Source organism: Hypanus sabinus, chromosome 3 (genome assembly GCF_030144855.1).
Source record: "Hypanus sabinus isolate sHypSab1 chromosome 3, sHypSab1.hap1, whole genome shotgun sequence".
Lineage (NCBI taxonomy): Eukaryota > Metazoa > Chordata > Chondrichthyes > Myliobatiformes > Dasyatidae > Hypanus > Hypanus sabinus.
This window is the reverse complement of record NC_082708.1, coordinates 31,676,404-31,703,974: the sequence shown is the minus strand read 5'-3', so window position 1 is coordinate 31,703,974 and position 27,571 is coordinate 31,676,404. Positions and strand designations below refer to the sequence as shown.

The 27,571-nt window shown below is 41.0% G+C and overlaps 1 protein-coding gene across 2 annotated transcripts in view; it reads right to left on the bottom strand.

Annotated features, from left to right (window-relative positions):
• The window catches only part of foxo1a (forkhead box O1 a), a 74,870-nt gene extending 66,358 nt beyond the window's left edge, over positions 1-8,512 (bottom strand). The window contains exon 1 of one of the 2 annotated variants that reach the window (XM_059964025.1): positions 7,172-8,512. In XM_059964025.1, the coding sequence (XP_059820008.1) occupies positions 7,172-7,729 (558 nt within the window). In that variant the 5' untranslated portion in view covers positions 7,730-8,512. The remainder of the gene's footprint in view (positions 1-7,171) is intronic. The other variant, XM_059964027.1, reaches the window with a different exon arrangement.
• Between the last annotated feature and the right edge of the window lie 19,059 nt (positions 8,513-27,571).

The window sequence follows — 27,571 nt, the reverse complement described above, 5'->3', positions numbered from 1 at the left end:
ACTAGATGCCTCCGACAGATTTGCACCATGTCAGTCAAGAACTTAAAATCGTCGGCATAGAACTAGAATTTAAATCCATCTTACCAGAAGGACTGGTATCATTATACACTTATCAAGTGGCATTAGATCCTATTGGTTCATTATTCTTTTCATATTTATCTGAAAACTCATCAAGATGCTCTCCTTTGCAAACATACATCCCAAAATCGACCTATGATTGCAGGAATTTAATCAAAGCAGGTAGTATGAAGGATTAACCAGAGGCTCCCAAGAGAAGCAAATTGAATACATAACCTATAACTGAAGTCCTCAGCTTGTCATATGAATGTCATTACTAAAAGTATGATCTGAATTAATTAATCTCCCATGCACATAATGAGTCAATTATCCTTAGGTATGGTACTCTTAAGGACAAGTGGGTGGAATTTCCTAAGAATGAAACCAGTTTGTATCAGATCACCTCATTTTATTATAGATAAAAAAAAATCAGAAATCCTAGCTTTGGACAAGCCAAATCACTTTGGCCATTTTTTTAATTAAACCTGTGTGACTGATAAAGATCCAGTGGCAAGACAGTGAATTAGAAAGATATTAGAATGGTTACAAAACATTAATGAAGTGACATTCATTTGTAACTCTGACCTATAGCTGCTCAGTAATTGAACTGGTGGTTTATGCATTACCAAACCACAGGCTGCTGTTAGACTGAAAAATAATATTAATGCTATTGTTATCCAACTGTGTGATATACTGTAGATTAGAAATAGGAATTGCATCATAAAGGTATCAAGATTTTTTTCCTCTTCTGGCTCATCTTGAACAGCAATTGTATTATTTGCATTTGAAGGAGAATCCCAAACCAGCTTCCCAATTCTTTGGATGTAAACAGTGCAAAGTATTTGATGTATTAATATCAATCAGCATGTAAATAGTGAAAATAGTGGGCTGAAAGGCTTGTTCCTGTGCAGTGTTATACTGTTTTGTATTTAACTTATAAATAGGAAAATAGATCTCCAGACTGCAAAAGTGCTTCATCTTGCTCAGAAGAGGGACAATCTATGCTGGCTTTTGAAGACAATCCGGTGGGGACAGCATAAAATTATGTAAGGATAAAGAAAGTGGGTTCCTGGCTAAATAGTTCAACTCACATCCCACAAAGTAACTAAGTTATCATATTATTTCATTCATAACTTCATGCAGACAGTAATCTTGGAAAGTTCACTGTAGCTCCAGAGTATTCGAGAGACAGAGACACAGTGAGAGAGAAAAGAAACAAGATCATTTAAAGCTGAAATTACAAAAAGGTTAATCATGTATCTGGGACAAGAAACACAAAACTACCTGAATAACTGAACAATTGCTCATCAGTTCAGAGAAGGTACTTTTGTGCTCAATTAAACCGCTAGAACTAAAACGTGTAGGTACAATGACTCATTGCAGCTAACACTCTTCTTCCCACCCACATGACTGCTAGTAGCATTTCCCTCATTATGAATGATACAATACAGCAAATTTGGTTCCTTATTGGTTTTCCACCAATAGTTACCTTCATCTAGTACTTGTAAGCAACAATAGTTTAGGTTAAAGGGCCTTGTGGCAAACTATATTCCATTTGGGTCCCACTGTTGAGGTAGATTGTTAAAGTAACAGAACATTTTCTTCAGGAGAAGAACATTGTTAATTTGAGCGTACCAACATTCAGTATCATTTATCACCTCGTCCTGGTGCCCCTCCTCCTTTCCTTCCTCCCATGGTCCACCCTCCTATCAGATTCCTTCTTTTCCAGCCCCTTGCCTTTTCCACCTATCACCTCCCAGCTTCTTACTTCATCCACACTCCCCCACACACCTAGCATCTTCTAGCTTGTCCTCCTTCCCCCCCCCCCCCCCCCGGCTTATTATTCTAGTGTCTTTGCCCTTCCTCATCAGTCCTAAGGGTCTCGGCCAAAATGTTGACTCTTTATTGATTTCCATAGGTGTTGCCTGACCTGAGTTCCTCCACCATTTTCTGAGTTGCTTTGAATTTCCAGCATCGGCAGAATTGCTTGTGTTTAATATTCAATAACAAATGCTTAATGATTTGATATCCAATGTGTCCAGCTTTACTTCCAGCAACATCGGTACAGGATCCTGTTGCTACACACAAAACAACTGGCATGGAGGCTTTCCTTTAACAACAAAAAAAAAACTTCTAGTTCTCTTAGTACCCCTTAAATTTATGGGTTAAGAGCTAGACAGGGCTCTAAGCAGCCCCTGCCAGTTTCAAGCATTGGTTCTTTGATCAAACAGCACCAATGTATTGCTTTATCATAAGTAACAATACAAAGGTTGGACACAAAGATAGGACCTGAAGGTGAAAACACCATATTGCACCAATTATATAAAATTAACAAACATTACCAATAATTATCTTTAATTCTTAAACATTTAAAAGCCATGTGTGTTATGTTGAGCACATCAACCAATACATGACCCATCACATGCTAATTTTCTTGTTGGCCAGCTGCCAACAAACTGGAATTAATTGCATTTCCCCATACAAAAAATAACACTGGAAGTACAACCAAATAAATATTTCATACTCTAACTAGACTTTAAAAAAAAACATCATTAAATGCGATCCAAATGCAATCAAAGTTTGTGTGACTAAAATTGTTATCCTGGTCAGCCAAGACATCATGGAGCAAAGGGCTGGGGGATATGTAGAACTTATTCCCAAGTTTCACCACGTTGTGTGAAGCAATCTCTCCTTATTCCAGTCCCAAAAGGCCTACTCCTTATGTTGAGAGCTTCAATTCTACATTCCTTAACCAACGAAAATGTTTTCTATGTCAATCTTATCAAGCCCTCTAAGAACTTTCAATGAGGTCACTTCTCATTCTTTGCAGAAGGCAAATATTGTATACCTGTGACACTTTCCACCATGTGCGAGTGGAACACTTATCGCTGCACTACTCACACAACTTGCTTCACGTTGGTTTCATCTATTTGTTGGTACTTCCATGATAATTTGTTTCCATTCATCTACAGACACCATTCCAGTGTTCACTGGCAACTAAACAACCAATGAAGGCCTATTCCACTCAATCTTCCCACATGACAGATCTGCCATTCTAGAATATGCATGGCAAATATTCACAAAATATGAACATTGCTTTTTAGGCAAGGGGGCTAAGTTGTGTACAAAACCTTGGGCATGATTTCATCAATGTCCTATATCATTGTGCCAAGACATCTTTATTCTCGTGCACAAATCCTCAATAATAAAGGCCAGTACAACATTTGCCTTCCTGATTGTCTGCCACACCTGCATGTTACTTTGAGCTACTTCTTTACATCTTTTAGCACTTGTTCACTCAATTCCAGAAGTGAAACAACATAGCATGGTGGTATGCAACTTGTATAGCAAACTTTGAATTTACATACCATTTAGACAGTCTTACATTTAAAATAGGAACCCATGCATTATTTCTGAATTTATTTCTGCACTTCATAACCAATAAATTACTCATTAATGTAACATTGGGAAAAAAATCATAGCCAATCCACAATGTGATCTGTTTAACTCTTAAATATAATGTTGAAGAATGGATAAATATTGCCTAATAAATACATTACTCCTTTATCTTTCTCTGAAATAGTGCAATGGGACATTTTTGCACAGGGACCTTCACAACTAACATTACCTTCCAGTTGTAATTGGTCCTCTTAAATGGTATTCTAGAGACAACCAAATTCAGGAGGCAAAATATAAAATTAAGCCATACTTTTTTGAACAGTTTGTTTTCTTCTTAAAATGCAGTTGACTAATCTAACTTCACTCAGTCTAAGGTTGGATCTTCAGTGGTTTGAATCCAAGATACTTAAACTGATACAAGTAATGCTATTTTGAGTTTGAAATATACAGGCAAGAGATTATATTCTCTCCCAAGTATCCTCAAGGCCAGCAGGAAACAAAATCAGCATACCAAACAGAGACACTATCAGAAGGGGAAAATAATTCAGTGAATTGTACAGTAAACTAACAAATTCCCCTCTCATACACCATAGGAATACTTAACATCTGCAAATGCATAGCATCAACTCAAGACATCTTAAACACCACCCCACAAATACATACCACCTAAGAGGAAAAGTGCACCCACTAGTTTACCCCAGTCAAAATAGAAGTGCTAACTTGGAAAGTCATCAGTGAAATCTTCAATAACAGAAAGTCAAAATCTTGAGACTGTGGAAGCATCTTCACCACCCCTTCCCCAACTCTAACCCCCTCCCACCCCAAAAGGAAGAGGAGCTCAGAACCAGAGGGGTAAAGGTTTAAAATGAGAGGTGGTGGAAATTTTGAGAGATTTGAGCAGCAAGTCCCGCCCCCCCCCCCCCCCCCCCCGAGATGAACTGCATCTGTGGAGACAGATACAACTACAGAGTTTAAAAGACAGTTGATGGGTACTTGGATCTGAAAGGCACGAAGGAAACTGGGCAGGTGTAATTTATTCTAGTTAGGAATGTTTGGCATGGACAAGATGAGCTGAAAGGGCCCGTGTCTGTGCTGTACGTTTCCACCAACGAAAAAGACTGCAGCTAAAGCCGGGAGGAGTGCTCACTGCTATGCGAGGACAATTCGGGATGGGCACTAAACTCCCAGTGTCACCCGCACCCAGTAATCACTGTCATCTGCCATCAGTCAGCATTTGTATTATAACCTAGTGAGTTTTTTAAAAAATAATATTTATTTCCATGACCAGACTATGAAAGTGACATAAAATTGTATTATAACAAAATGCCATTGCCACAGTAAGGGATTGTTAAGTAATACCTTTAAAAATGAGTTTGAAAGAAGAGTACAAAAGTGTTCCACAAGTGTAATACAACCACAGCTGGAGCCACCCAACCTCTGCATCTAGCATAGTTCCAAAACAACAAGTGGAGGAATATTCTACAAAAAGTCCCAGGTATAAGACTGTAATCAAGACAGGTAATGTTATTCTGTGCCTTACGATTCCAATATGACACTAACGTAAATATTCGAACAGTTCAAGCAGGTTCAAATGAGTCAATTCTGAAAAATGTGTTATTTTCCAACCTATAAGGAAATGCATCACGGCTTATTGTGGCTGTTTTGCCGGAAGATGTAAAAATAACGAACCGTTCCGCTAGCTGCCTCTGTGTGTGTATGTGTGTGTTTTTCGCTCAACAAAGGGTATCGCACAATTCATTTGATAAAAAAAAACGTCAAATCCATTTCCATTCTGATATCAAAAACAACAGTGCGACATATTCATACAAAATGAAACGACAAAAACACATGAAACTGGTCCAAGTTGCTGCTAAGTCACAGGAGAAAACGGAAAGCCGACAAAGGAGCAGGTCACAATCTGATTCGGACTTCATATTTATCAAAGCCTTTCAGGTCACTCAAACAATACCCTCTAACACACGTGTAAAAGGATTCAACGTCGCCTGTTTTTAGATGACGGCCAATTAATAAATTACAAGTTTCAACTAATTCGGATCTTTACGTTACTTTCAGTCGATGAGTCACTTCATGCCCGTCACTCGCACTCCCTAAAATCAAGTTTGGCTTCCCAGTATGATCGACAGCAAGTACTGTCCAATCGAAGACTTCAGTAACGCCTTCCACTGGTGTACGCTGAGGCCAGACCAATCCGAACACGGGATAGGCGGAACAAGCGACGACAGCAAGTTGAGGTGCGGTGAGTGACTCTTGCGCCCAGCAGTGAGGGTAGCAAAACCACAGGGACGGGCAGGCTCGCAACTGCACAGGTGTGTGATTCAGCGGGCAGCTATGAACTCCATTATCGACAGTGACTCAAAAACCCCAAACAGGGCGGATAAAACAGACTATTTCCGCTTAAATCAAAATAATGAATGCTCTACATGACTACTGTATGACCCTCACTGATGTCTGCCCCTGATACGGGACTGGCAGTTGGCACAGTTCAACAAGACGCAACTGCAACACGATGCCACTTACAAGCTTTAACCTAGTCTATTTAAAATAATGACCAGTGAAATGTGGGACAATTGCGCCTTTTAGACGTAGTTTACTTTAGGCAGCTTTTTTTTAAATGTTAAAGGTCAAAATTGTAGGCTCTCTTCTAAATAGTCCAGCTGTACGTTAGACTGCCTTTCTTTCTAGTAGATACTGATTAATTCTGTTTTACTGGAAATATGCTAGACTCATAATTCTTTACTAGTGTTTTAATTGTGGTATAGAGGGCCATGCTGATTAGCGTTGAATAACACTTCACAGGACAGCCAACTGTGATTGAACAATTGAGATTTACTCCATGCAGCCCATGTTTTCAAACACATTCTTCACATAAACGGATATTGCACTGTGGCGAAATACGCTCATTGCCAATCCATAATATTACGGCCCTCTCAAAGCATACTTTCTCCAAGAAAATGCCTTGACAGTAATGCAAAATATTTACCGCTAACCCATCTAATGGCACAAAAATTCTGCATTTTTTTTCCGCGAGCTTGGGTCGTACGTCAGTCAGTATTGATTTATTTACAAAACACTTGTTCTCCCAAGGCTGAATAAATCTTGTTAATACGTTATACAACGACAGTTTAATATTATACTATAAAAAGTGGGATTAATAGTTGTTTTCGAAGATGAATTGGAAATCTGATGTGAAACTTTCGAAAGTCCTACATCCGTTTGTGCAAGAGGCAATTCCTTGATTACTTAAGCAGCGTCCACTGGAACTGTTTGGTCGCACGAGTTATTGCAGAGATCAAAGTACTGGGCTATCGTAATGGCATGGTGAAAGTTAAAGGGGAAACCTCTAATGTTTTATTAAATAATCTATGATCAACACTGGACCGATTTACAAGTAGAGTTTAAAAAATAAATAAAATTTACTTTAAAAAAAAGCGGAATATTTAAACACCGAGTCGCTCATATCATTCCCATCACATTTCCTTCCTCCGGGACAACATTTGGCGCTAAGTGAACGTGCACGAATACGGACACACGAGAGCATGGACGTGTTACAAAACATTTGATTTTTTTGTGGAAAAGTTAGTTAAACACAACCAATTCAATCACAAGTTCATGCGAACACTCCCCCTGGCACTGATTTAATGGAGACAACATTTGGGGCAATGTGAGGTGAAAATAAATAGTATTTTGCTCCCACCTTCCATCCAGCAGAGCTGTTACTGTCTCCCTTATCCTTGAAGTAGGGCACGCTCCTGACCATCCAGTCGTAAATCTGGGACAGGGTAAGTCTCTTTTCAGGAGAGCTCTCGATGGCTTTTGTGATGAGGTCGGCGTATGACAGGTTGCCCCAAGCGTTTCTCCGGGACGAACTGCTCTTCCTCTGGGCTGCCGACGCGGCTCCAGCCGGCGACGGCTGCTGCTGCAGCTGCTGGTGCTGATGTTGATGGTGACAACCATCCTGGTGCTGGCAGTGGAAGTCGCCGCAGCACTCGGGCGCCAGAACAACCGGCTTCTGGTCGAAGTCCTCGTCCTGCTCCTCCAACACCAGAGCCGGCGAGACCGAAGCGCTCACACGGCCGGCTCCTTCCGGGGTCAGGTTGAACTCGCTCGCTCCTTCTTGCTTGACCGAAGCCGGCGAGGAAGCGCAGCTGAAATCAGGTCGGGGTAGCGGCCAGGTGCACGACCGCGGCCGGGACTGGGGCTCGAAATCGGGGTCGATCTCCACGACCTGTTGCAGCGGCGGTGCCTCAGCCATGACACCAGGCAGGACTCGCTTCAATCTATTCTCGAAGAAGTTATTTTCCCCCCTCCCCACCCTTCCGCCTCCCCTCTTGCAGGGCTGCGCGAGGGGAAAAACAAAGTCGAGAGAAAAGTTGCTCCGTCACTTCAGAAATCGGCAGCCAAAGAAGAAAAAGAGACCGACAAGTCACTTCGGGCCAAACGAGAACGGTCACAAGTCGTCGAAGCTCCAAAAGGAAGCTGTGATTTCCAAACAAAAGCACCAAGCGAGCGAAGAGCTGCGTCGCGTCCGCAGATCGCTGCTAACAACACTCATAAACCTTCATGACCCTGCCTTACCATTTGTCCCACTTTCCTCCCCTCGCGCACACAACCAGGGTATTGTACTACGCCGAACTCCGGCACTTCCACCTAACCTGCTGCCCGCACGTCATAGAACGGGGCGGGGACAACCCTGACGAGAAGGCGCTTGTTCCAACCACCATCGCGGCTTACCGGCAAGCCCGGGCGCCGCGGCCAATGGCGCCGCGGCAAAGGCGGGCGGCTGTCTCTCGTACCCCCCCCCCCTTCCCCGTTTCAAGTTAGGTTGATGAGGAGGAGCTTGTTCATGACAAGTCCGCCCACCAACACGAGAGTTACATTGAGTAAACACATGGCGCTGAGCTTACTCACACATTAAAAACAAACATATACACACTGCCATTTTGACAGCTAAATAGGATTTTATTCCGCAGAAATACAGAGGAGGGGTGGAGATGTTTCAAGCACCCATTAAGTGGGGGAATGGTGTTTACACCCGTAACTCGTGTGGAAAGCGAAAAAACCTAGAGTTGAAAACAGCTAACGCTGACGCCGTCATGGAATTAAAATCGCCAACCACAAGCAATGCAACTTGTTTTTGATTTCTATATAGTATTTGGTGATCTGCAAAGTAAATCTAATGTTTATTGGAAAGTGCGTGATAGTTCTCCAGGCTGGACGCCCTGTTCTTTTGCAGACCTGTTGTATTTCTGGATATGTGGTTAACCGACTTCAAATATTGACAGATTTCCTTTTTATCCCTCAAATCTGAGTCATTTCCACACTAATAAACGAGCTAGACACTCGACTGCAGCTCTCAAATTAATTCAATCTGGAGTTTGTTTTCTGTACTTGGAATATATTCTGCTTTTGTAGATTGTAATTGGATCTATGAGTTCAAACCGAGTTCACGCTAAATTTGTCACCCATATCAATATGTTCTGTGGTGCGCCCGTTCGCTAGGTCCCATTGAAAGCAGAGATGTGTACTGTTACCTGTAAGCGAGAGATTTGGATTTGATTTTTTTAATTACTGAGTTATTTAATTTAGAATTTTTGACGCTGTTCTGGCAATTCACAAGAAGTTGCTAGAACCACAGTTTGCGAATTCTGGCTTTGCTTCGGAATTTGCTTTAAAACGTGCTGAAATTCAACACCGCACAGTAATTGTTTAAATGCTTTAGCTTTTCAAAAGCTTTTACATAGTAAAACGACTTCCCAGTGCTAATACGTCGGTTTTAACAGTCTATTACAAATATTATCAATGTCATTACTGTATTGTATGCGGGAATCTGTAATTCCACCTGGGTTCAGTGAACATCTACCGCTGTACCTAGACCTCTGCAAAGGTCAGAATTGAGGTGGCATATTTTAAAAGGTGATGAAGGCAGCTGAAACAACCGCAAGTGGAACCAATTGGATGCGAGTCATATAATCATGTGATCATGATGTTAAATGATCAGAGTGTTTATTTTGATGAGAGGATTAACCAATTGAAAACGGAGGAAAACACTATCTTACACATCTGGTCTGTGGGTCTGTGGGTAGCAAGCTGAATTCCAGAGCTGGAGAGAATGGGGGTCATGGTGGTGTGAAGTTGATAGTGGTGACTGGTAGAGAATCGGAGACAGTGAGAAAGAAAGTGATCATTGAGCGATATTCCTCCTTTTGGGGGACCAGTTTTGTGCAGAATTCCCGTAGACAGTTTACATGTTAATGCTATTATTTTTTTTAAATGATTGAAATTTAATTGAGAATTTATGACCGTGAATAAACAATTGTGCTCACAAAAGAGTACACCACTGTTGCTGCGCAGAGCGCAGGGCGGGTATGTTCCAGTAAGAAGGAGGAACAGGAATAGCAGGGCAGGGGAACATTGGATGCAGAGAGAGGAGGTGAAATGAGTCAAGAAGAGAGGTTCGGGAAGCTAAAATTAAACAGAGCCCTTGAGGATTATAAGGAATCCAGAGAAGAACGCAAAAAGGGAAGTAGGAACACCAGGTGGGATCATGAGAAGTCTTTCGCAAGTAGGATTAAAGAGAGTTCCAATGCATTCTATGCATGTATCAAAAGCAAACGGCTATCTAGGGAGTGGGTAAGGTCTCTCTAAGGAGGGAACATGTACCTGGGGTAAAACAATATGGTTGAGGTCCTAAATGAATATGTTGCAGCAGTATTTACCCAGGAGAAGGATATGGAGGATAGAGAGTTCAGAGTGGAGCATGCTATTTTGCTAGGGCATTTTGAGATAAAGAAAGAGGTAGTGTTGGATCCCCTAAAGAACATTAAGGTGGATAAGTCTCCAGGCCTGAAGGGATATATCCTAGGTTATTGAGAGAGGCAAGAGGTGAGACTGCTGGTGCCTTGACCATTATCTTCATGTGTTCTCTAGTCACAGGCAAGGTCTTGGAGGATTGGCGAGTAGCTAATATTGTTCCGTTATTCAAGAAGGGAAACATGGATAATCTGGAAACTATACAGCTTGAGTCTCACATCAGTGGTAGAGGAATTACTGGAGATGATTTCCAGGGATAGGATTTATGAGCAATTGGAAAATCATGGCATAATTAGCTACTGCCAGCAAGTTATGTGTGGGGCAAGTCCTGTCTTAGTAACTTGATTGAGTGTTTCGAGGAGGTGATGAATATGATTGATAAAGGCAGAGCTGCAAATCCTGTCTAGAAACATATTTGACAAGGTCTGTTGTACAAAAGATTAAGATGCATGCAATTTATGGTGAATTAGGTGTGAATGGGATTTATTCTGGCTGAAGGTCTGCAACTAGTGGTGCTCCATAGGGATCCACGCTGGGATCCCTTCTGTTTGAGATATGTAGTTAGTAAGTTTGCAGATGATGCAAAGGTTAGCAATGTTGCAGACAGCATAGAAGACTGGCAAACATAGGACAGTTGCAGATATGGGTGAAGAATTGACAGATGAAGTTTAACCCATCCAAGTTGAAAACGTTGCACTATAGAGATCAAATGTAAAGGGACAGTACACCTTTACCATTGTTTAATTGGCAAAAGCTTCAACAGTGTTAATGTGCAGAGGGATCTTGAGATCCAATACATAGTTCCCTGGAAGTAGCTACACAGGTAGATGAAGCAGTAATGAAAACTTATAGCATGCTTGCCTTTAGTAGTTGAGGAACTGAGTTCAAAAGTCAGGAAGTTATGTTGTATCTTTATAAATCCTCCAGTTAGGCCACAGATGGAGTGTTGCATTCACTTCTGGTTGCCCCATTTTAGGAAGGAAATAGAGACTTTGGAAAGGGAACAGAAAAGGTTTATAAGGATCCTGCATGGATTAGAGGGCATGTGCTACAAGGAGAAATTGGACAAACTTGGGCTGTTTTCTCTGGAGCAGCAGAAGCTGAGGGAAGATCTGGTAAAAGTTTATAAGATGATGAAAGGCATAGATAGAGTACCTTTGATAGATAGAGATAGATAACCAGTATCTTTTTCTCTGAGTTAAAATGCCCAGTACAGGAAGGTATGCATTTAAGGTGAAAGGGAATAAGTTCAAAGAAGATGTGCTGGGCAACATTTGTACACAGAAAGTGGTGAACGTCTGGTCTGTCCTGCTTGGGGGGGATGATGGAGGTAACCCAACACAGGCATTCAAGAAGTTCTTAGACAAGCACATGAATGAGCAGGAAACAGAAGGATATGGAGGGGGTTAGTTTAGTTGGGCCTTGATTACTAATTTAATTAGGTTGATTCAATATTGTGGACTGAAAGGCCCGTTCCTGTGCTCTATTGGAAGATACAGAATTCAGAGCTAATGTTAAAAGCAATTTGTTACTCGTTTCCTATAATTAATTCCTAGTTTTTTGTTCGCTGGTGAACTTCATACTTCATGGCTTTCAGCACAGAGTATGCAGTGAAAACTAATTTTCTCACCTAAGTGATTTTACTCCTGATCGCCCATTTCCCTTCTGTAGGCCATGGCTCTTTGCACCGTTGTAAGCAACATTCTGACAATCTTTCCAAGTAGCCATGCTGCTTCAACCTAATAATAAAAGTTGTTAGCTCCTCAACAAACTTCTGAACTGATCTTGCAAAATGCAGTGTATATCTTCCTATTTTCCCAGCAGGAATCAATGAAATAGACAAATGCCATTCTTCTGAGCAAGGTCACAGCAGAGTCTATTGAAGTGTACATGACCCATCTCCACTGGCGTTCTTGCTGACATGGCCTACCTCTGAGAAGAATGCACGAGTAATGTTCTAATCTTTGTGAGCATCAACATTAGCAGCATGAGTTTGTGCAAAGTTTGAACCCTCTCCAGTTTGAGCACATCCTTTCCAGTTTCAACACATCAAGCACATAAGGAGCCTAAATGGCTCACAATACCAGTGAGGCCTCACCAGTGCTTTATAAAGTCTCGACATTACATCCTTGCTTTGATATTCTAGTCTTCTTGAAATGAACGCTAACATCACATTTGCTTTCCTCACCACAGACTTTAGCTGCAAATTAACATTCAGGGAATCCTGCACAAGCACTCCCAAGTCCCTTTGCGCCTCAGTTTGTTGTATTTTCACTCTATTTGGAAAATATTCATGCCTTTCAGTTCTTCTACAAAAGTATCAGTACATGGAATTATGATGCTGCAATTACAGAGACCTGGTTGAAAGATAGATAGGACTGGCAGCTCAATGTTCCTGGGCTTTGTTGTTTTAGGCATGATGGGAGGAGGTGGTGAGGAAAGTGATGCACCATCAATAGCTCACTCTGAGACGTAAAGGCGAGATATCGGCTTTTATTGACTGGAAGAAGGAACAAGCAATGAGTGACCACCATACTACATCCTGGAGACTGAGAGGCCGGGCTCAGGCCTTGATCGCCTTTATACAGGGGTCTGTGGGAGGAGCCACAGGAGCAGTCAGCAGGGGGCGTGTCCGGACAGGTATATGTAGTTCACCACAGAAAGCCATGCAGGGGTTGCACTACCAATAAGGGAGAATGTCACAGTAACACCCAGGGACACACAGGATCACTCATCCACAGAGAAAATTTGAGTGGAGCTCTGAAATAAGTAAGGTGCACATACGCTCATGAGATTAGGCTAAGCGACAGGCCTGATGGCGGTTGAAGATTTTGGGAATACTGACCACATTTCATTATGTTTTAAGATATTTATGAATAAGATCAAATCTTGCGGGAAAGTTGGAGGAGGGCGAATTATGATAGGATGAATTATGGGGGATTTATTAGCAGCAGCTGCTGCTGGGCAAGTCAACATCTGACATGTAGAAGTTGATTAATGATCAGCTGATCAGAACTCAGGATCAGCATGTTCTTGGATGGAGTAAGGACAAGGATTGTAAGGCTAGGGAACCCGAGAGGTCCTAAATTTAGTCAGGAAGGAAAAGGAAGTCTACATAAAGTTTAGGAAGCTAAAATCAGTCCAGTAAAATATACGGATAGCAGTAAAGTGCTTAAGCACGCGATTAGAAAGGCCAAAAGTAGCTGTGAAATGTACTTGGCAAGGAGGATCAAGAAGAAACCCAAGGTATTTTATACTTGTTTTAAGCAAAAGAAAATGGCTGTTAAGAGGATGTCCAGTCAAGGATAAGAAAGGAATTTGTGCTTAGAGTCCAGAGCAAGTGGATGAGGCACTAAATGAGTATTTTGTGTCAGTATTTACTAAGGAGAAAACATACTAGGCCACATTCCCAGCATTTCCTTTTTCATTTTTAATCATTGGCAGTTCTTAGTTTTGGGGAGCAAACAGATTCTTCCTCAGCTTTATATTTATATAGTGATACAGTACTTTTCTATTGCAGATTCAGAGAATGTTCAAATACATAGTTTTCTATAAAGCTATTGGAACAATATAAGCAAAATCTTTATCCTTAAGCATTTAAAGTTTCTCTAAGACTGACAGAAGTAGCACACTGCCTTAGCAGGTTGAGCTCCTGCCTCACACTTCAATTCAATCCTAATCTGTGTGGGATTTGCACGTTCTCCGTGACCATGTGAGTTTCCTCTGTTTTTCTTCCACAGACCTAAGATGTCGGAGCTAGTAGGTTAGTTCTAAATTGGCCAATGTAAGTCGTCCCTAGTGCCAAGGTGAGATGCAGAATCTGGTGTAAATTGTTGGGAACGAAGAGAGAATTGCAGGCCGTTAGTGTAGGATTAAGGTAGATGGATACCTGATAGTTGGAGTGGACTAGGTGGGCCAAGGGCCTGTTTCTCTGCTGTATGACCCTATAACTCAAAGATAAATTAGTTTTGTTCTATTATAAAGTAATGGTTTGTGGTCCCTAAACCTTTCCACCAGTGGAATTTACCTCATATCATGTTGGGAGCTGTTGTAAATCAACTGATAAAAATTGTTGATAAGACTTTGTCACGATCTCAGTAATGTCATATGACAACCAATATAGCTGGTCAAAATGCACGGACTTTCTTGGTTTATCACATTTTTAATAATTTTGATATTGTAATATATTTGGTCTGAAATGGTTAGCATGCCTCATAGTATTCTTGCAATGTGCAAAGCCATGAGATATCAATATTTCCTTTTAGTTCAGATGGTAAATGCATTGAAAGTAGCCATATGATTACAGAATATTCCAATCCTTCCATGTTTGGAAGAGGAATTCAAACTAGTTTATTATTGCCACATGTACTGAGATACAGCAAAAGTTTGTCTTGCTTCCTGTTCATACAGATAAGTGCATTGAGGTAGAACAAGGTAAAACAATAACAATGTTGAATAAAGTGTAACAGCTACTGAGAAAATGCAGTGCAGGTAAATAATAAGGTGCAAAATCATAACGAGGCAGATAGTGAGGTCAAGAATCCAACTTATCATACTAGGGAACTATTTAATATTCTTATTACAGTTGGGTAAATCTTGTCCTTGAGCCTGCTGAAACATACTTTCAAGCTTTTGTATCTCCTGCTCTATGGAAAAGAATGCCCAGAGTGGTGGGGTCTTTCATTACGCTGGCTACTTTACGGAGGCAGCAAGAAGTATAGACAAAATCCATAGAGGTTTCTGTGATGTGCTGAGCTGTGTCCACAACTCTCTGTGGTTTCTCTCAGTCACGTGTTGAGCAGTTGCCATACCAAGGACAGACAGACAGACAGACATACTTTATTGATCCCGAGGGAAGCTGGGTTTCGTTATAGTCGCACCAACCAAGAATAGTGTAGAAATATAGCAATATAAACCCATAAATAATTAAATAATAATAAGTTAATCATGCCAAGTGGAAATAAGTCCAGGACCAGCCTATTGGCTCAGGGTGTCTGACACTCTGAGGGAGGAGTTGTAAAGTTTGATGGCCACAGGCAGGAATGACTTCCTATGATGCTCAGTGTTGCATCTCGGTGGAATGAGTCTCTGGCTGAATGTATTCCTGTGCCTAACCAATACATTATGGAGTGGATGGGAGTCATTGTCCAAGATGGCATGCAACTTGGACAGCATCCTCTTTTCAGACACCACTGTCAGAGAGTCCAGTTCCACCCCAACAACATCACTGGCTTTACGAATGAGTTTGTGATTCTGTTGGTGTCTGCTACCCTCAGCCTGCTGCCCCAGGCAACAGCAAACATGATAGCACTGGCCACCACAGCCTCATAGAACATCTTCAGCATCGTCTGGCAGGCATTATCAGGCATTATATATCCAGATAGGATGCTTTCTATGGTTAATGGAAATAAACTGGGAAGGGTCAATGGGAATGTGCCAGAAATTTGCTCTTCTTGGCTAAGGTAGTGGCAGAGGAGTCCGTAATACTGAAGCATATGGAGTGTGGGGAGAAGGTAGAAGGGTGTACATGAGACTGGACACAGAATCAACATCACTAGGCTGATAAGATAAGGGGAAATCTGTATTGTTAATCTCAGGAGGGTGCTACCTTGTCAAGTAGCTACTGGGTGGTGCTGATGGAACTGGGCCCAGAGAATCGCTGCCTCAGGAAAGGTGAAAATATTAGGGACAATTTATTAGTGTGTAATTCCTTTACGTGAAGTGTTTCTAATTTCAGTTTAAAAGATAGAAAAGTAGAACATTAAGCTTAATCCAAATTCTTTGTGGACAGCTATGTTTTCAATCAAGGAACATTCCAATATTCAATAAAAGACAAAAGTAAAGAAATGATTATTTTTAAACATTCATTTCATTCATGTGTTCAGTGAAAATAAACTGACATCTGAATATAATGTGATAACAGTGTGAGATTTCCAGCATGGTCAAGCCTCCAGACACAAAGTGTTCTTGTCCTTGGCTCTTGCTCAGCACAACTGAATTTGGAAATGAGCATTTTGTTTATGGAGGAAGCAGCATTTTTTGCCTCTTGATCTGCTGCTAAATGGCCTGTGAGCATGTTTTCTCCATGGATTCATAACAACTGATGAAGTCTTTGTGAGTTGTGGGCATGCTACTGCATGTTCATGCAGGAAGCGTAGAAACAATTGCGGGCTGTCCCCCATCACAATCCTCAGACTGCATTGGTCCTCGACACAAAACGTCACGTTTCACTGTATGTTTCGATATACATGTGACAAATACAGCTGATCTTTTAAGTACAGAGAATGCAGACAAGCCCAGGAAACTTAAACAGCTCAAAACAACCATCCCCTTTATTCAAGGAGTCTTCACTGACTGCCTCTCTGGAACTTTCTAAAAAACATCGTAGCAGTTCAGAGAGCAGATACTCATTCTTCACTACTCCAGAAGTCTCTCAACTATACACAATCAATATTCTTTCCCTGTTTCCAAAAACACCAATTTAACATATTAAAAATATTACATTCTAAGCAATTTCCATGATTTGCTCGTTGATTTGGTGTCTCAAAGTCAGATTTATTGTTATACTCTCTTATTGTCATGCGCGCTTCTTGCTGTTGCAAGGAGGTACAGGAGCCTTAGGTCCCGCACCACCAAGTTCAGGAACCATCAGGCTCCTGAACTAGTGTGGATAACCTCACCCACCTCAACACCGAACTGATTCCACAACCTATGTTCTCACTTTCAAGGTCTCTACGACCCTAAGTTCTCAGTACTATTTATTTATTTGTTTTTTTTTTGTATTTTCACGGTTTGTCTTCTTTTGCACATTGGTTTCTGTGTTTAGTTTTGCATTGAATCTACTGTATTTCGTTGTGGAATCATTTCAATGATGGGACAAGTGAAGTTGAGTGAAGTTATACCCTGTGGTTCAAGAGTCTGATAGTTGAGGGTTAGTAACTAAACTTGGTGGTGGCGCCTGAATGAAAATGAATCTCAGGGGAGTACATGGTGACATATGCGTACTTTGATAATAAATTTACTTTGAACTTTGATATGCACAAGTACATGTATGCACAGGTGCAATGAAAAATTAACTTGCAGCAGCATTAGAGGCATAAAAATAAATTATGCACAGTTTTTACAAGAAAGAGCACATTTAGAACAGAATAACAAAGTTCATGGTAGTGCTAAGTGGTCAAAATGGTCACAGTTTGCCATACTGAGTGAGTGACTAGAGCTGTGCAGGTTGGTTTGGAAACCAGATTGTTGAAGGAAAGTAGCTATGGTGATCCTGGGACTCCCTCCAAAGCAGTGCCATGTGAGCACCTATCAGGAGAGTAGCTAACCACCAGGTAACTGGGAATGTACAGTAACTGTTAGCCTTGTTGGCAACATCCAAATCTTATGAGAAGCAAACTAAAATAGTGGATTAATTGCAATCAATGGGTGAAAGGAAACTGGTTAAATTTCTATTTAGAAATTAGAATATAGAACGGTAAAGCAGACCCTTCAGCCTATAATGTTCATTCTGTCCACAATGCCAATTTAAACAAGCCCTATCTGCCTGCACATTTCTATCCTGCCTATTTATGTGTGTCTAAATCTCTCTTAAGTGGCTCTGTTGTATCTGGCTTGACCACATCTCCTGGCAGCACATCTAAGCACCCACTACTCTCTGTGTAAAATAAGAAATTTGCCTTGTAAATCTTTACATTTTCATCCTCTTTCCTTAAGGCTATGCGCTGTAGTATATGACATTTCCATCCTGGGAAAAAAGTTCAACTTCCCTATCTACACCCCTCATAATTTTTAGAAACTTCTATCAGGCAGGTCTCCACTCTGTAATTAGTTCTTCAGTCCTGTGCAGGATGCCAGAAAACATTGGGCTCTGAGGTTTTTAGAGCACCTGGATTGGTGAATAGTTGTCTAAGAATAGTCATTAATTGTTTAGATTTCATCTGTTTTTCTCTCTCTTTGTAATGTGGTCTCCTGGTGCCTTCTGTTTAAGCTTGTTAAGTTTATTTTGATAGGCACAGGGATTCCGTGTTATTTGTATTGTTTGAGTGAATGCCCAGTTAGCAGTTATCACAGGGTCCTAGTTTTCAGAATGTTACTTCTTGCAGTGTCACTCGGCCAAGTCACCGATATTCTTTTGGAATTATTATGAATAAACTCTTGTCACCTTCTCTACATCAGAGTCTGTCTTTCCTCTGCATTTAGGTTCCAATATTGCCAGCGCACATTGTGACACCTTCAGCCTCTGAAACTCCAGAGAAAACAATCCAGCCTCTCCTTATAGCGAATCCTCTCTAATCCCTGCAAGATTCTAGTTATCCTATTCTTCTTGGCCATTGAGGGAGTCTTTCAGGAACATTGCTGAACTGACAGTACTTTTTGCAATGTTCCTAATGATAATGGGCTACGTCAGTGGTCACTGTGCATTTTGCACACCTATTGTCAATTCTCACTAAACATTCTGAATTCCAAAGAACTCCTGTATCTCTCCATCCTCCGACTCCACATCTCTTATTTGGCTAGAAATCTGAGGGCTTGAACTCTAAGGTGCACTAGGAACTACTTTTACAACTTGAGTCATGACGTTTACTCGTTCCATTTCCTCTCCTCTACTTTCCCCTCCAATTGGGTTGCACATACTCAATATTACTATGGCATACAATATAAAGACCATAAGGTCATAAGAGATGGGAGCAGAATTAGACCATTCAGCCCATTGAATCTGTTCTACCATTCCATAATGGTTGATTTATTATTCCTCTCAACCAGCCTTCCTCCAGCCTTCTCCCCATAATCTTTGATGCTCTTGCTAATCAAGAACCTATCAACTTCCACTTGAAATATATCCAATGACTTGGTCTCCTCAGTTGTATGTGGCTATGAATTCCACTGGTCTCCATCCCCTGACTAAAGAAATTCCTCCCCATCTCTATCCGAAGGGATGTCTTTCCATTCTGAGGCTGTGTCCCCTGGTCCTAGAATTCACCTAGAAAATTACTTCTCAATGTCCATTCTATCTATGCTTTTTAATATTTCATAGGTTTCAATGAGATGCCACCTCATACTTCTAGACTCCAGTGAGTACAGGCCTTGACCCATCAAAAGCTCCTCATATGTTAACACTTTCATTCCAGGGATCATCCTCTAGATCCTCTCCTAAACCAGCACAATATTTCTTAGATATGGAATTCAAAACTGCTCACAATACCCCAAGTGCAGACTGACCAATGCCTTATATAAAGCCTCATCATTACATCCTTGCTTTTATATTCTACTCCTCTTAAAATTCAACCTGCAAGTTCATCTTTAGGAAATCCTGCTTTAGGGCTCCCAAGTCCCTTTGCACCTCTGATTTCTGAATTTTCTTTCCATTTAGAAAATAGATTATGTTTTCAGTCCTTCTACCAAAATGCATGATCATACAATTCACACATTGTGCTCCATCTGTCACTTCTTTGCCCATTCTTCTAATCTGTGTAAGTCCTTCTGCAGCCTCTCTGCTTCCTCAACACTACCTGCCCTTCACCTAACTTTGTATCATCAACAAACTTAGCGCAATACCATCAACTCCATCAACCAGATCATTGATATATATATAAAACATGAAAAGAAGCGATCCCAACACTGACCCCTGCAGAACACCAATAGCAAAAAAAATGACACATCAGTTATTTTGTCATGAGATCACAATAAGCCAAAAATATAATTTTTATTGAATAGTTTGGAATCTCCATTGGAGTTGAATATCTGTTAACATCTCAACAGAAAAAGACCTGTGTGTTGTGCAAGCCAATAGTCCCTGCTATCTCTTCAATCCCTCCTTTACTGTGTAACCTGCCCTTCAGAAGCTAGGTGGCGGAGAGGACTGAAATCCTGCTTTATTCCATTACCCATTGTAAATTGTTCAAATAGAAAGGATCTTCTCATTTGCAGACTATTGTCTGAATGGACCTCTTGAGACAGGCCAAGTAAGGCAAAGACAACTTCTTTATAATTCCTTCATTCATCATTAATGGATACAATTAACATAACAAATGAGGTCCACTTCTTTCTCACAATAGTCAATTTGGTGTTCCATATCTTAAATATGAGAAAGTCTGCAGAGGCTGGAAATCCAAAGCTTTAGAAGTTGTGTTTTATAATCCTGACATATGAATAGCACATCCACGAGGCTGGGTTCTATAATTATAGTCAAAGTCAGAACAACAGACAATTCCTCCACCACTGCCTTCATTTCACTGTTCCTGAGAGTTGTGTCTGAAAATTATCCGTTATTTTTCTCTTCCATTCTTTTGGAATCACAAGCAATACACACAATATTGACACACAATGTGAGGAACTCAGCAGGTCAGGCAACATCTACGAATGGGAACAAACAGTCGATGTTTCGGGCGGAGATGCTTCATCAGTCCTGATGAAGGATTTTGGCCTGAAACGTCGACTGTTTATCACCAATATAGATACTCCCTGACCTGCTGAGCTCCTCCAGCACATTTGTGTATTGCTCTAAATTTCCAGCATCTGCAGTACCTCTGCTGTCCACGTTTTGGAATCACTATTGTGTATCTCCATTTTATACATTAGTTGGTAGATAACTCATGTGGTCTGTAATGAAATTGCTTCTTTTCTCATAGAGACATAAGTCTGGGTTTGTCCATCCATTGAATGTGTACTCGTATGTTTCCGCAATCATGAGAATTTTTTTATGTACCTTTTACCTCTAAAATGAAAACCGTTATCTCCCATTTATTGAGGAACTTGTTTCTTGTTTGTTGTGACCGCAGTGGAAAATATTGACAAAATATTTGCTGTCACATTTTGCTTTGCAGTCTATACTCAAGTCATGGTCCCACCAGAATCAGTAGTATGGCCCGGAGGCCAGACCCAGAGTCAAAGCCTCTAGGCCGGTGAGTCCAGAGGACCAAGGCACAATATCTGCCAGACTGGGGCGTGGTCTGGAGGTCAGAGATCCAGAAGCAGCCTGATTTGGAGGTGGAAACTCATCTGTGTGTGGGGTGGAGGGGTATGGGAAAGAGGGTTTTTTTGCTATTGCTTGTTACATGTTGGCTGCATGTTGTTCTGCTGAATGACATAGCCATACCATATTGGCACAAGAATGTGTGGCAATACTCACAGTCTTCCCCAGCACATCTTCAGAGTGTTTTGGTTATTAATACAAGCAACACGTTTCACTGTATGTCTAATCTAATCTAGTCTAATCCATTCTGACCTAGGCTGCAATATTGGGACAGCCATAGATGGAATGACTGATTTGGAATTCAATATGAAAGCAAAGATTTGTGGACAGCAACTAATGCAACCAGTCTTCCCAGCAAACATTAGTGAAATGTTGTCACTGTAAATATAATTGTCACTGTGCTAGACTGAAGTGTTTGCAACATTTCTATTACATTGGTCATCAACTGTCCCACGGAGGCCTGAGTAGGTTTGCCAGCACTGCAGAAGTATAAGACCATAAGATATAGGAACAGAATTAGGCTATTTGGCACAACGAGTCTGCTGCACCATTTCATCTTAGCTAAACCATTTTTCCTCTCAGCCCCAATCTCCTGCCTTTCCCCCATATCCCTTCATGCCCGACCAATCAAGGATCTATCAACCCCTGCCTGAAGTATACAGAAAGACTTGACTTCCACAGCTGTCTGTGGCAACAAATTCCACTGATTTAATACTCTCTGGATAAAGAAATTTTTCATCACCTCTGTTCTAAAAGGCTGTCCCTCGACTTGGAGGCTGTGGTCTCAGACTCCCCCACCACAGGAAACATCCTCTGCACATCCACTCTATCAAGACAGATAAGTTCAAATTTGATAAGTTCCATTGAAATAACCCTAATTCTAAATTCTAGTGAATAAAGGCCCAGAGCCATCAAATACTCTTCTTATGACAAGCTGTCCGATCTTGGAATAATTTTTGTGAACCTCCTTTGAACTCTCTCCAGTTTTAGCACATCCTTTCCAAGGTAAACTGCTTACAATACTCCAAGTAAGGTCTCCTCGGTGCTTTATAAAATCTCCATTATATCCTTGCTTTTATATTCTAGTCCTCTTCAAGTTAATGTTAGCATTGTATGTGCCTTTCACACCACAGACTCTACCTCCAAATTAACCTTTAGGTGAATCCTACACAAGAACTCCCAAGTCCCTTTGTACCTGAGTTTTTGTATTTTCTCTCCATTTAGACAATAGTCAACCCTTTCATTTCTTCTACCAAAGTGCATGACCATACACTTCCTGACACTATATTTCATCTGCCACTTCATTGTCCATTCTCCTAATCTGTCCAAGTCCTTCTGTAGTCTCACTACTTCCTCAATCTACCTGCCACTCCACCTATCTTCGTATCGTCTGCAAACTTTGCAACAAAGCCATCAATTCTGTCATCCAAATCATTAACATATAATGTGAACAGAAGCAATACCAACACAGATCCCTGTGGAACAGCACTAGTCACCAGCAGCCAACCAGAAAATGCTCCCTTTATTCCCACTCTTTGCCTCCTGCCAATCAGCCACTGCCTGATCCATGCTAGAATCCTTCCTGTAATACCATGGGCTTGTGGCTTGTTAAGCAGCCTCATGTGTGGCATCTTGTCAAAGGCCTTCTGAAAGTCCAAGTACACAACATCAACTGATTCTCCTTTATCTATTTTGTTTGTTATTTCTTCAAAGAATTCCAACCAATTTCTCAGGCAAGATTTTCCCTCAAGGAAACTATGCTGACTACAGCATATTTTATCATGTGCCTCCAACTACTCTGAGACCACATACTTAATAATTAACTCCAACATCTTCCCAGCCACCGAAGTCAGACTAACTGGCCTATAATTTTGTTTCTTCTTTCTCTCCCACTTCTTGAAGAGTGGGGTGACATTTGCAATTTTCCAGCCTTCCGGAACCATCCTAGAATCCAATGATTCATGAAAGATCATTACTATTGCTTCCAAAATCTCTGCAGCCACCTCTTTCAAAACCCTGGGATGTGCTACATCTGATCCAGGTTAATTATCTACATACCTTCAGACCTTTCAGTTTCCCAAAAAAATTTCTCCCTCGTAATGGTAACTTGGCACACTTCTGTCCATTGACACTCTCAAACTTCTGGCATACTGTGAAAACTTATGCAAAATGCTTATTCAGTTCATCCGCCATTTCCTTGTCTCCCATTACTACTTCTCCAACACCATTTTCTAGCAGTCGGATATCTACTCTTGCCTGTCTTTTACACTTTATGTATCTGAAGAAACTTTTGGTACCTTCTTTAATATTATTGGCTAGCTTACTTTTGTATTCCATCTTTACCTTCTTAATAACTTTTTGAGTTGCCTTCTGTTGGTCTTTAGAAGCTTCCCAATCCTTGAACTTCCCACTGGTTTTTGCTCAATTATATGCTCGCTCTTTGGCTTTTATGTTGGCTTTCACTTCTCTTGTTAGCCACGGTTGTGTCATCTTGCCTTTAGAATACTTTTTCCTCTTTGGGATGTATGTATCCTGTGCTTTCCAGATTTCAGCCATCGCTGTTCTGCCACATCTCTGCCAGTGTTTGTCTCCAGTCAATTTTGGCCAAATCCTCTATCATGCCTCTGTAATTCCCTTTGCTCCATTTTTACCTAAGGGCTCTTTACCTTAAGCCCTCTAATCAACTCTGGTTCATTGCACATGCCCAATCTAGAATAGTTGATCCCTTAGTGGCGCAACCATGAGTTGTTCTAAAAAGTCATCTTATAGGCATAGTAGAAATTTCCCCTCTTAGGATCCAGAAGCAAGATAATTTTCCCAATCAACCCACTTATTGAAATCCCCCATGACTATTGTAACATTGTCCTCTTGGCATGCATTTTCCATCTCCCATTGTAATTTGAAGACCACATCCTTAAAACTATTTGGGGGTTTGTATACAACTCCCATCGGAGTCTATTTACCCTTGCTGGTCCTTAGCTCTATCCACAATGATTCAACACCTTCTGACCTTATGTCACCTCTTTCTAATGATTTTACATAGAACATAGAAACATAGAAAACCTACAGCACAATACAGGCCCTTTGGCCCACAAAGTTGTGCCGAACATGTCCCTACCTTGGAAATTACTAGGCTTACCTATAGCCCTCTATTTTTCTAAGCTCCATGTACCTATCCAAAAGTCTCTTAAAAGACCTTATCATATCTGCCTCCACCACCGTTGCAAGCAACCGTTCCACGCACTCGCCACTTTCTGAGTAAAAAACTTACCCCTGACATCTCCTCTGTACCTACTCCCCAGCACCTTAAACCTCAGTCCCCTTGTGGCAACCATTTCAGCCCTGGGAATAAGCCCCTGACTATCCACATGATGTTATTTAACATTTTTTTTAACAAACAGAGCAATGCCACCCCCTCTGCCTTTCCTTTCGATGCAATGTGCATCCTTGGACATTAAGCTCCTAGCTATAATCTTCTTTCCACCATGATTCGGTGATGCCTCCAACATCATACACACCAATCTGTAACCGTGCTGCAAGTTCATCTACCTTATTCCGTATGCTGCACACATTCAAATATAACACCGTCAGTCCTGTATTCAACCTTTTGATTTTGTGTGCCTTTTACATTGCAATCCATCCTGTTGACTGCAATTTTGCCCTATCATCAGTCTCTTCTTGTTATAAGTCTCACTACACATTGCCTCTGTTTGTAAACCATCTGGCCCTTTTTCTACTAACATGGTTGCCTTCTAACATTCACAAATACTCTCATTATTATCTCCACTCATTTCTTCCATTTCATTCATACAATAAATGGGCAGAAGATATAAAAACTTGAAAACAAGCACTGTTGGCGCAAAGACAGCTTCTTTCCCTCTGCTAAAAGACTCTTGTAAAGACCTCTTGTACAATAAAGGTTTACACTTGATCTCTTATTTACCTCATCATTCTGCTTGTACTTTGTCTACCTGCAGTGCACTTTCACTGCAACTGTAACACTACACCCAGTGGCCACTTTATTAGGAATGTTGATTCATTTGGTTGTATATATGTAGTCAGATGACAATAAGCTTGAAAGAACCTTTAGAAACACAGGGATGAAAGAAATTGGAGGGATATGTGAGAGGGAAGTGTTAGGTTGATGGGTTGGCGCAACATTGTGGGCCAAGTGGACTGTATAGTGCTGTACTGTTCAATGTTCTATGAAGAGCTCCTTTAATTTGATCACCATCTCTGAGATTTCTACTATACCTGATCTGCATCCAGCCAAGCCTTTTGCATGGTTTACCTCTCTAGCAATCAAAGGACTGCCTTTGACTTGCGACCTAGTTTTAGAGCATGCTTACCTTTACTGTATTCAGGTCTGTACCTCAACTCCTTGCAGCTGACCTGAAGGTTTTTGGATTCACCTTACTGACCAAGCTCATTATTTCTGATGCTTGTGAATCTCTTTTGCATTTCTGTAGAGTCCCAATTTCCAATTAAGTATACTTTCAGAGTATGGCCACTAACACACAACACTGGAGCTCAGAACCAAGGGTCTTTCGAGCATTGCCACAACCTGGGTTACGAAATCCTTAAGGAAATAGAGCTTGAAGAATGTAGACTCTCAGATCTTTGGCTTTGAGTCTGGCTCTGTGGCTCAGAAGGGAAAGTGGGAGAAGAGGTGAGCTGTAGTGATGGGGAATAGAACAGAATCTGTGGATGAAAGTGAGATTCCCAGATGGTATATTGACTCTTAGATGCCAGCGTCAGGGACATCTTAGATCAAGATGAGGTTGCTCTAGTGGACAAGGCGAAGGAGAATTCTAAGGACTTCTATAGATATATTAAGAGCAAGAGTATATTAAAGGTCAAAATTGGTCCTTTGGAAGGTCAGAGTGGTAACCTATGCATGGAGACAAAAGAGATAGGGAAATGCTAAATGGATTTTTATTTTCATCTGTATTTACTTGGGAGATGGACACAGAGTTTATAGAAGCAACAATAATGTTGTGAACCCTATACAGATGACAGAGGAGGAAGTGTTTGATAACTTCGGACAAATTAGGGTGGATAAAACCCTGGGGCCTGACAAGGTGATTCCTCTGACCCTGTGGGAGACAAGTGAAGAAATTGCAAGAGTCCTAGCAGAGATATTTAAAACATTCTTAGTCATGAGCGAGGTGCCAGAGAATTGGAGGATAACTAATGTTGTTCTGTTGTTTAAGAAAGGCTCTAAGAATAAGACAAGAAATCCTGACATCAGTAATGGGAAAGTTATTGGAAAATATTCTAAGGTACCAAATATATAAGTATTTGGATAGATGGGGACTAATTAGGCATCGTCAACATGGTGTTGTTCATGGTAGGTCATATCTAACCAATTTTATTGAGATTTTCGAGGAAGTTACAAGCAAAATTGTTGAGGGCAAGGCAATGGATCATTGACATTGTCTATATGGACTTTAGGAAGACTTTTGACAAGGCCCCACATGGCGTGTTGGTCAAGAAGGTTCAGTCACTTGGTGTTCAAGATGAGGTAGTAAACTGATTTGACATGAGGTTTGCAGAAGAAGCTGGAGAGTGCTAGATGGGTGCCCATGATTAATAGTGTGCTACAAGGATCGGTGATGGATCCGTCGTTGATTGTCATTTATATCAATGATCTGGATGATAATGTGGTAAACTGGATCAGCAAATTTGCAGATGGTGGTATAGCAGACAGCAAGGAAGACTATCAAAGTTTGCAGTGGGATCTGGACCAGCTGGAAAAATGGCAGATGGAATTTAATGCACACCAGTGTGAAGCGTTGCGGTTTGCGAGGATCAACCAGGGTAAGTCTTACATGGTGAGCGGGGTAAGGCACTGAGGTGTATGATATCTGAGGTATCTGGAAAGCTGCTTCACAGGTAGACAGGGTCATAAAGAAAGCTGTTGGCACATTGGCCTTCATAAATCCATGTATTGAGACAGGAGTAGGGATGATATATTGAAATTATTAGTGAGGCCTAATTTTGAGAATTGGCTTTCCGTATAGGAAAGATGTAAATAAGATTGAAAGAATACAGAGAAAATTTACAAGAATATTGCTGGAATCTGAGTTATAGAGAAAGGTTGAGTAGGTTAGGATTTTGTGCCCTAGAACATAAAAGATTGAGGAGAGATTCGATAGTGGTTATACAAAATTATGAGGCATTTAGAAAGAGTAAATGCAGGCAGGCTTTTTCCACCGACGTTGGGTGAGACAACAACTAGAGGTCATGTGTTAAGGGTGAAGGGTGAAAGGTGAAATGTTTCATGCTTAAGGGGAATATGAGGGGGAT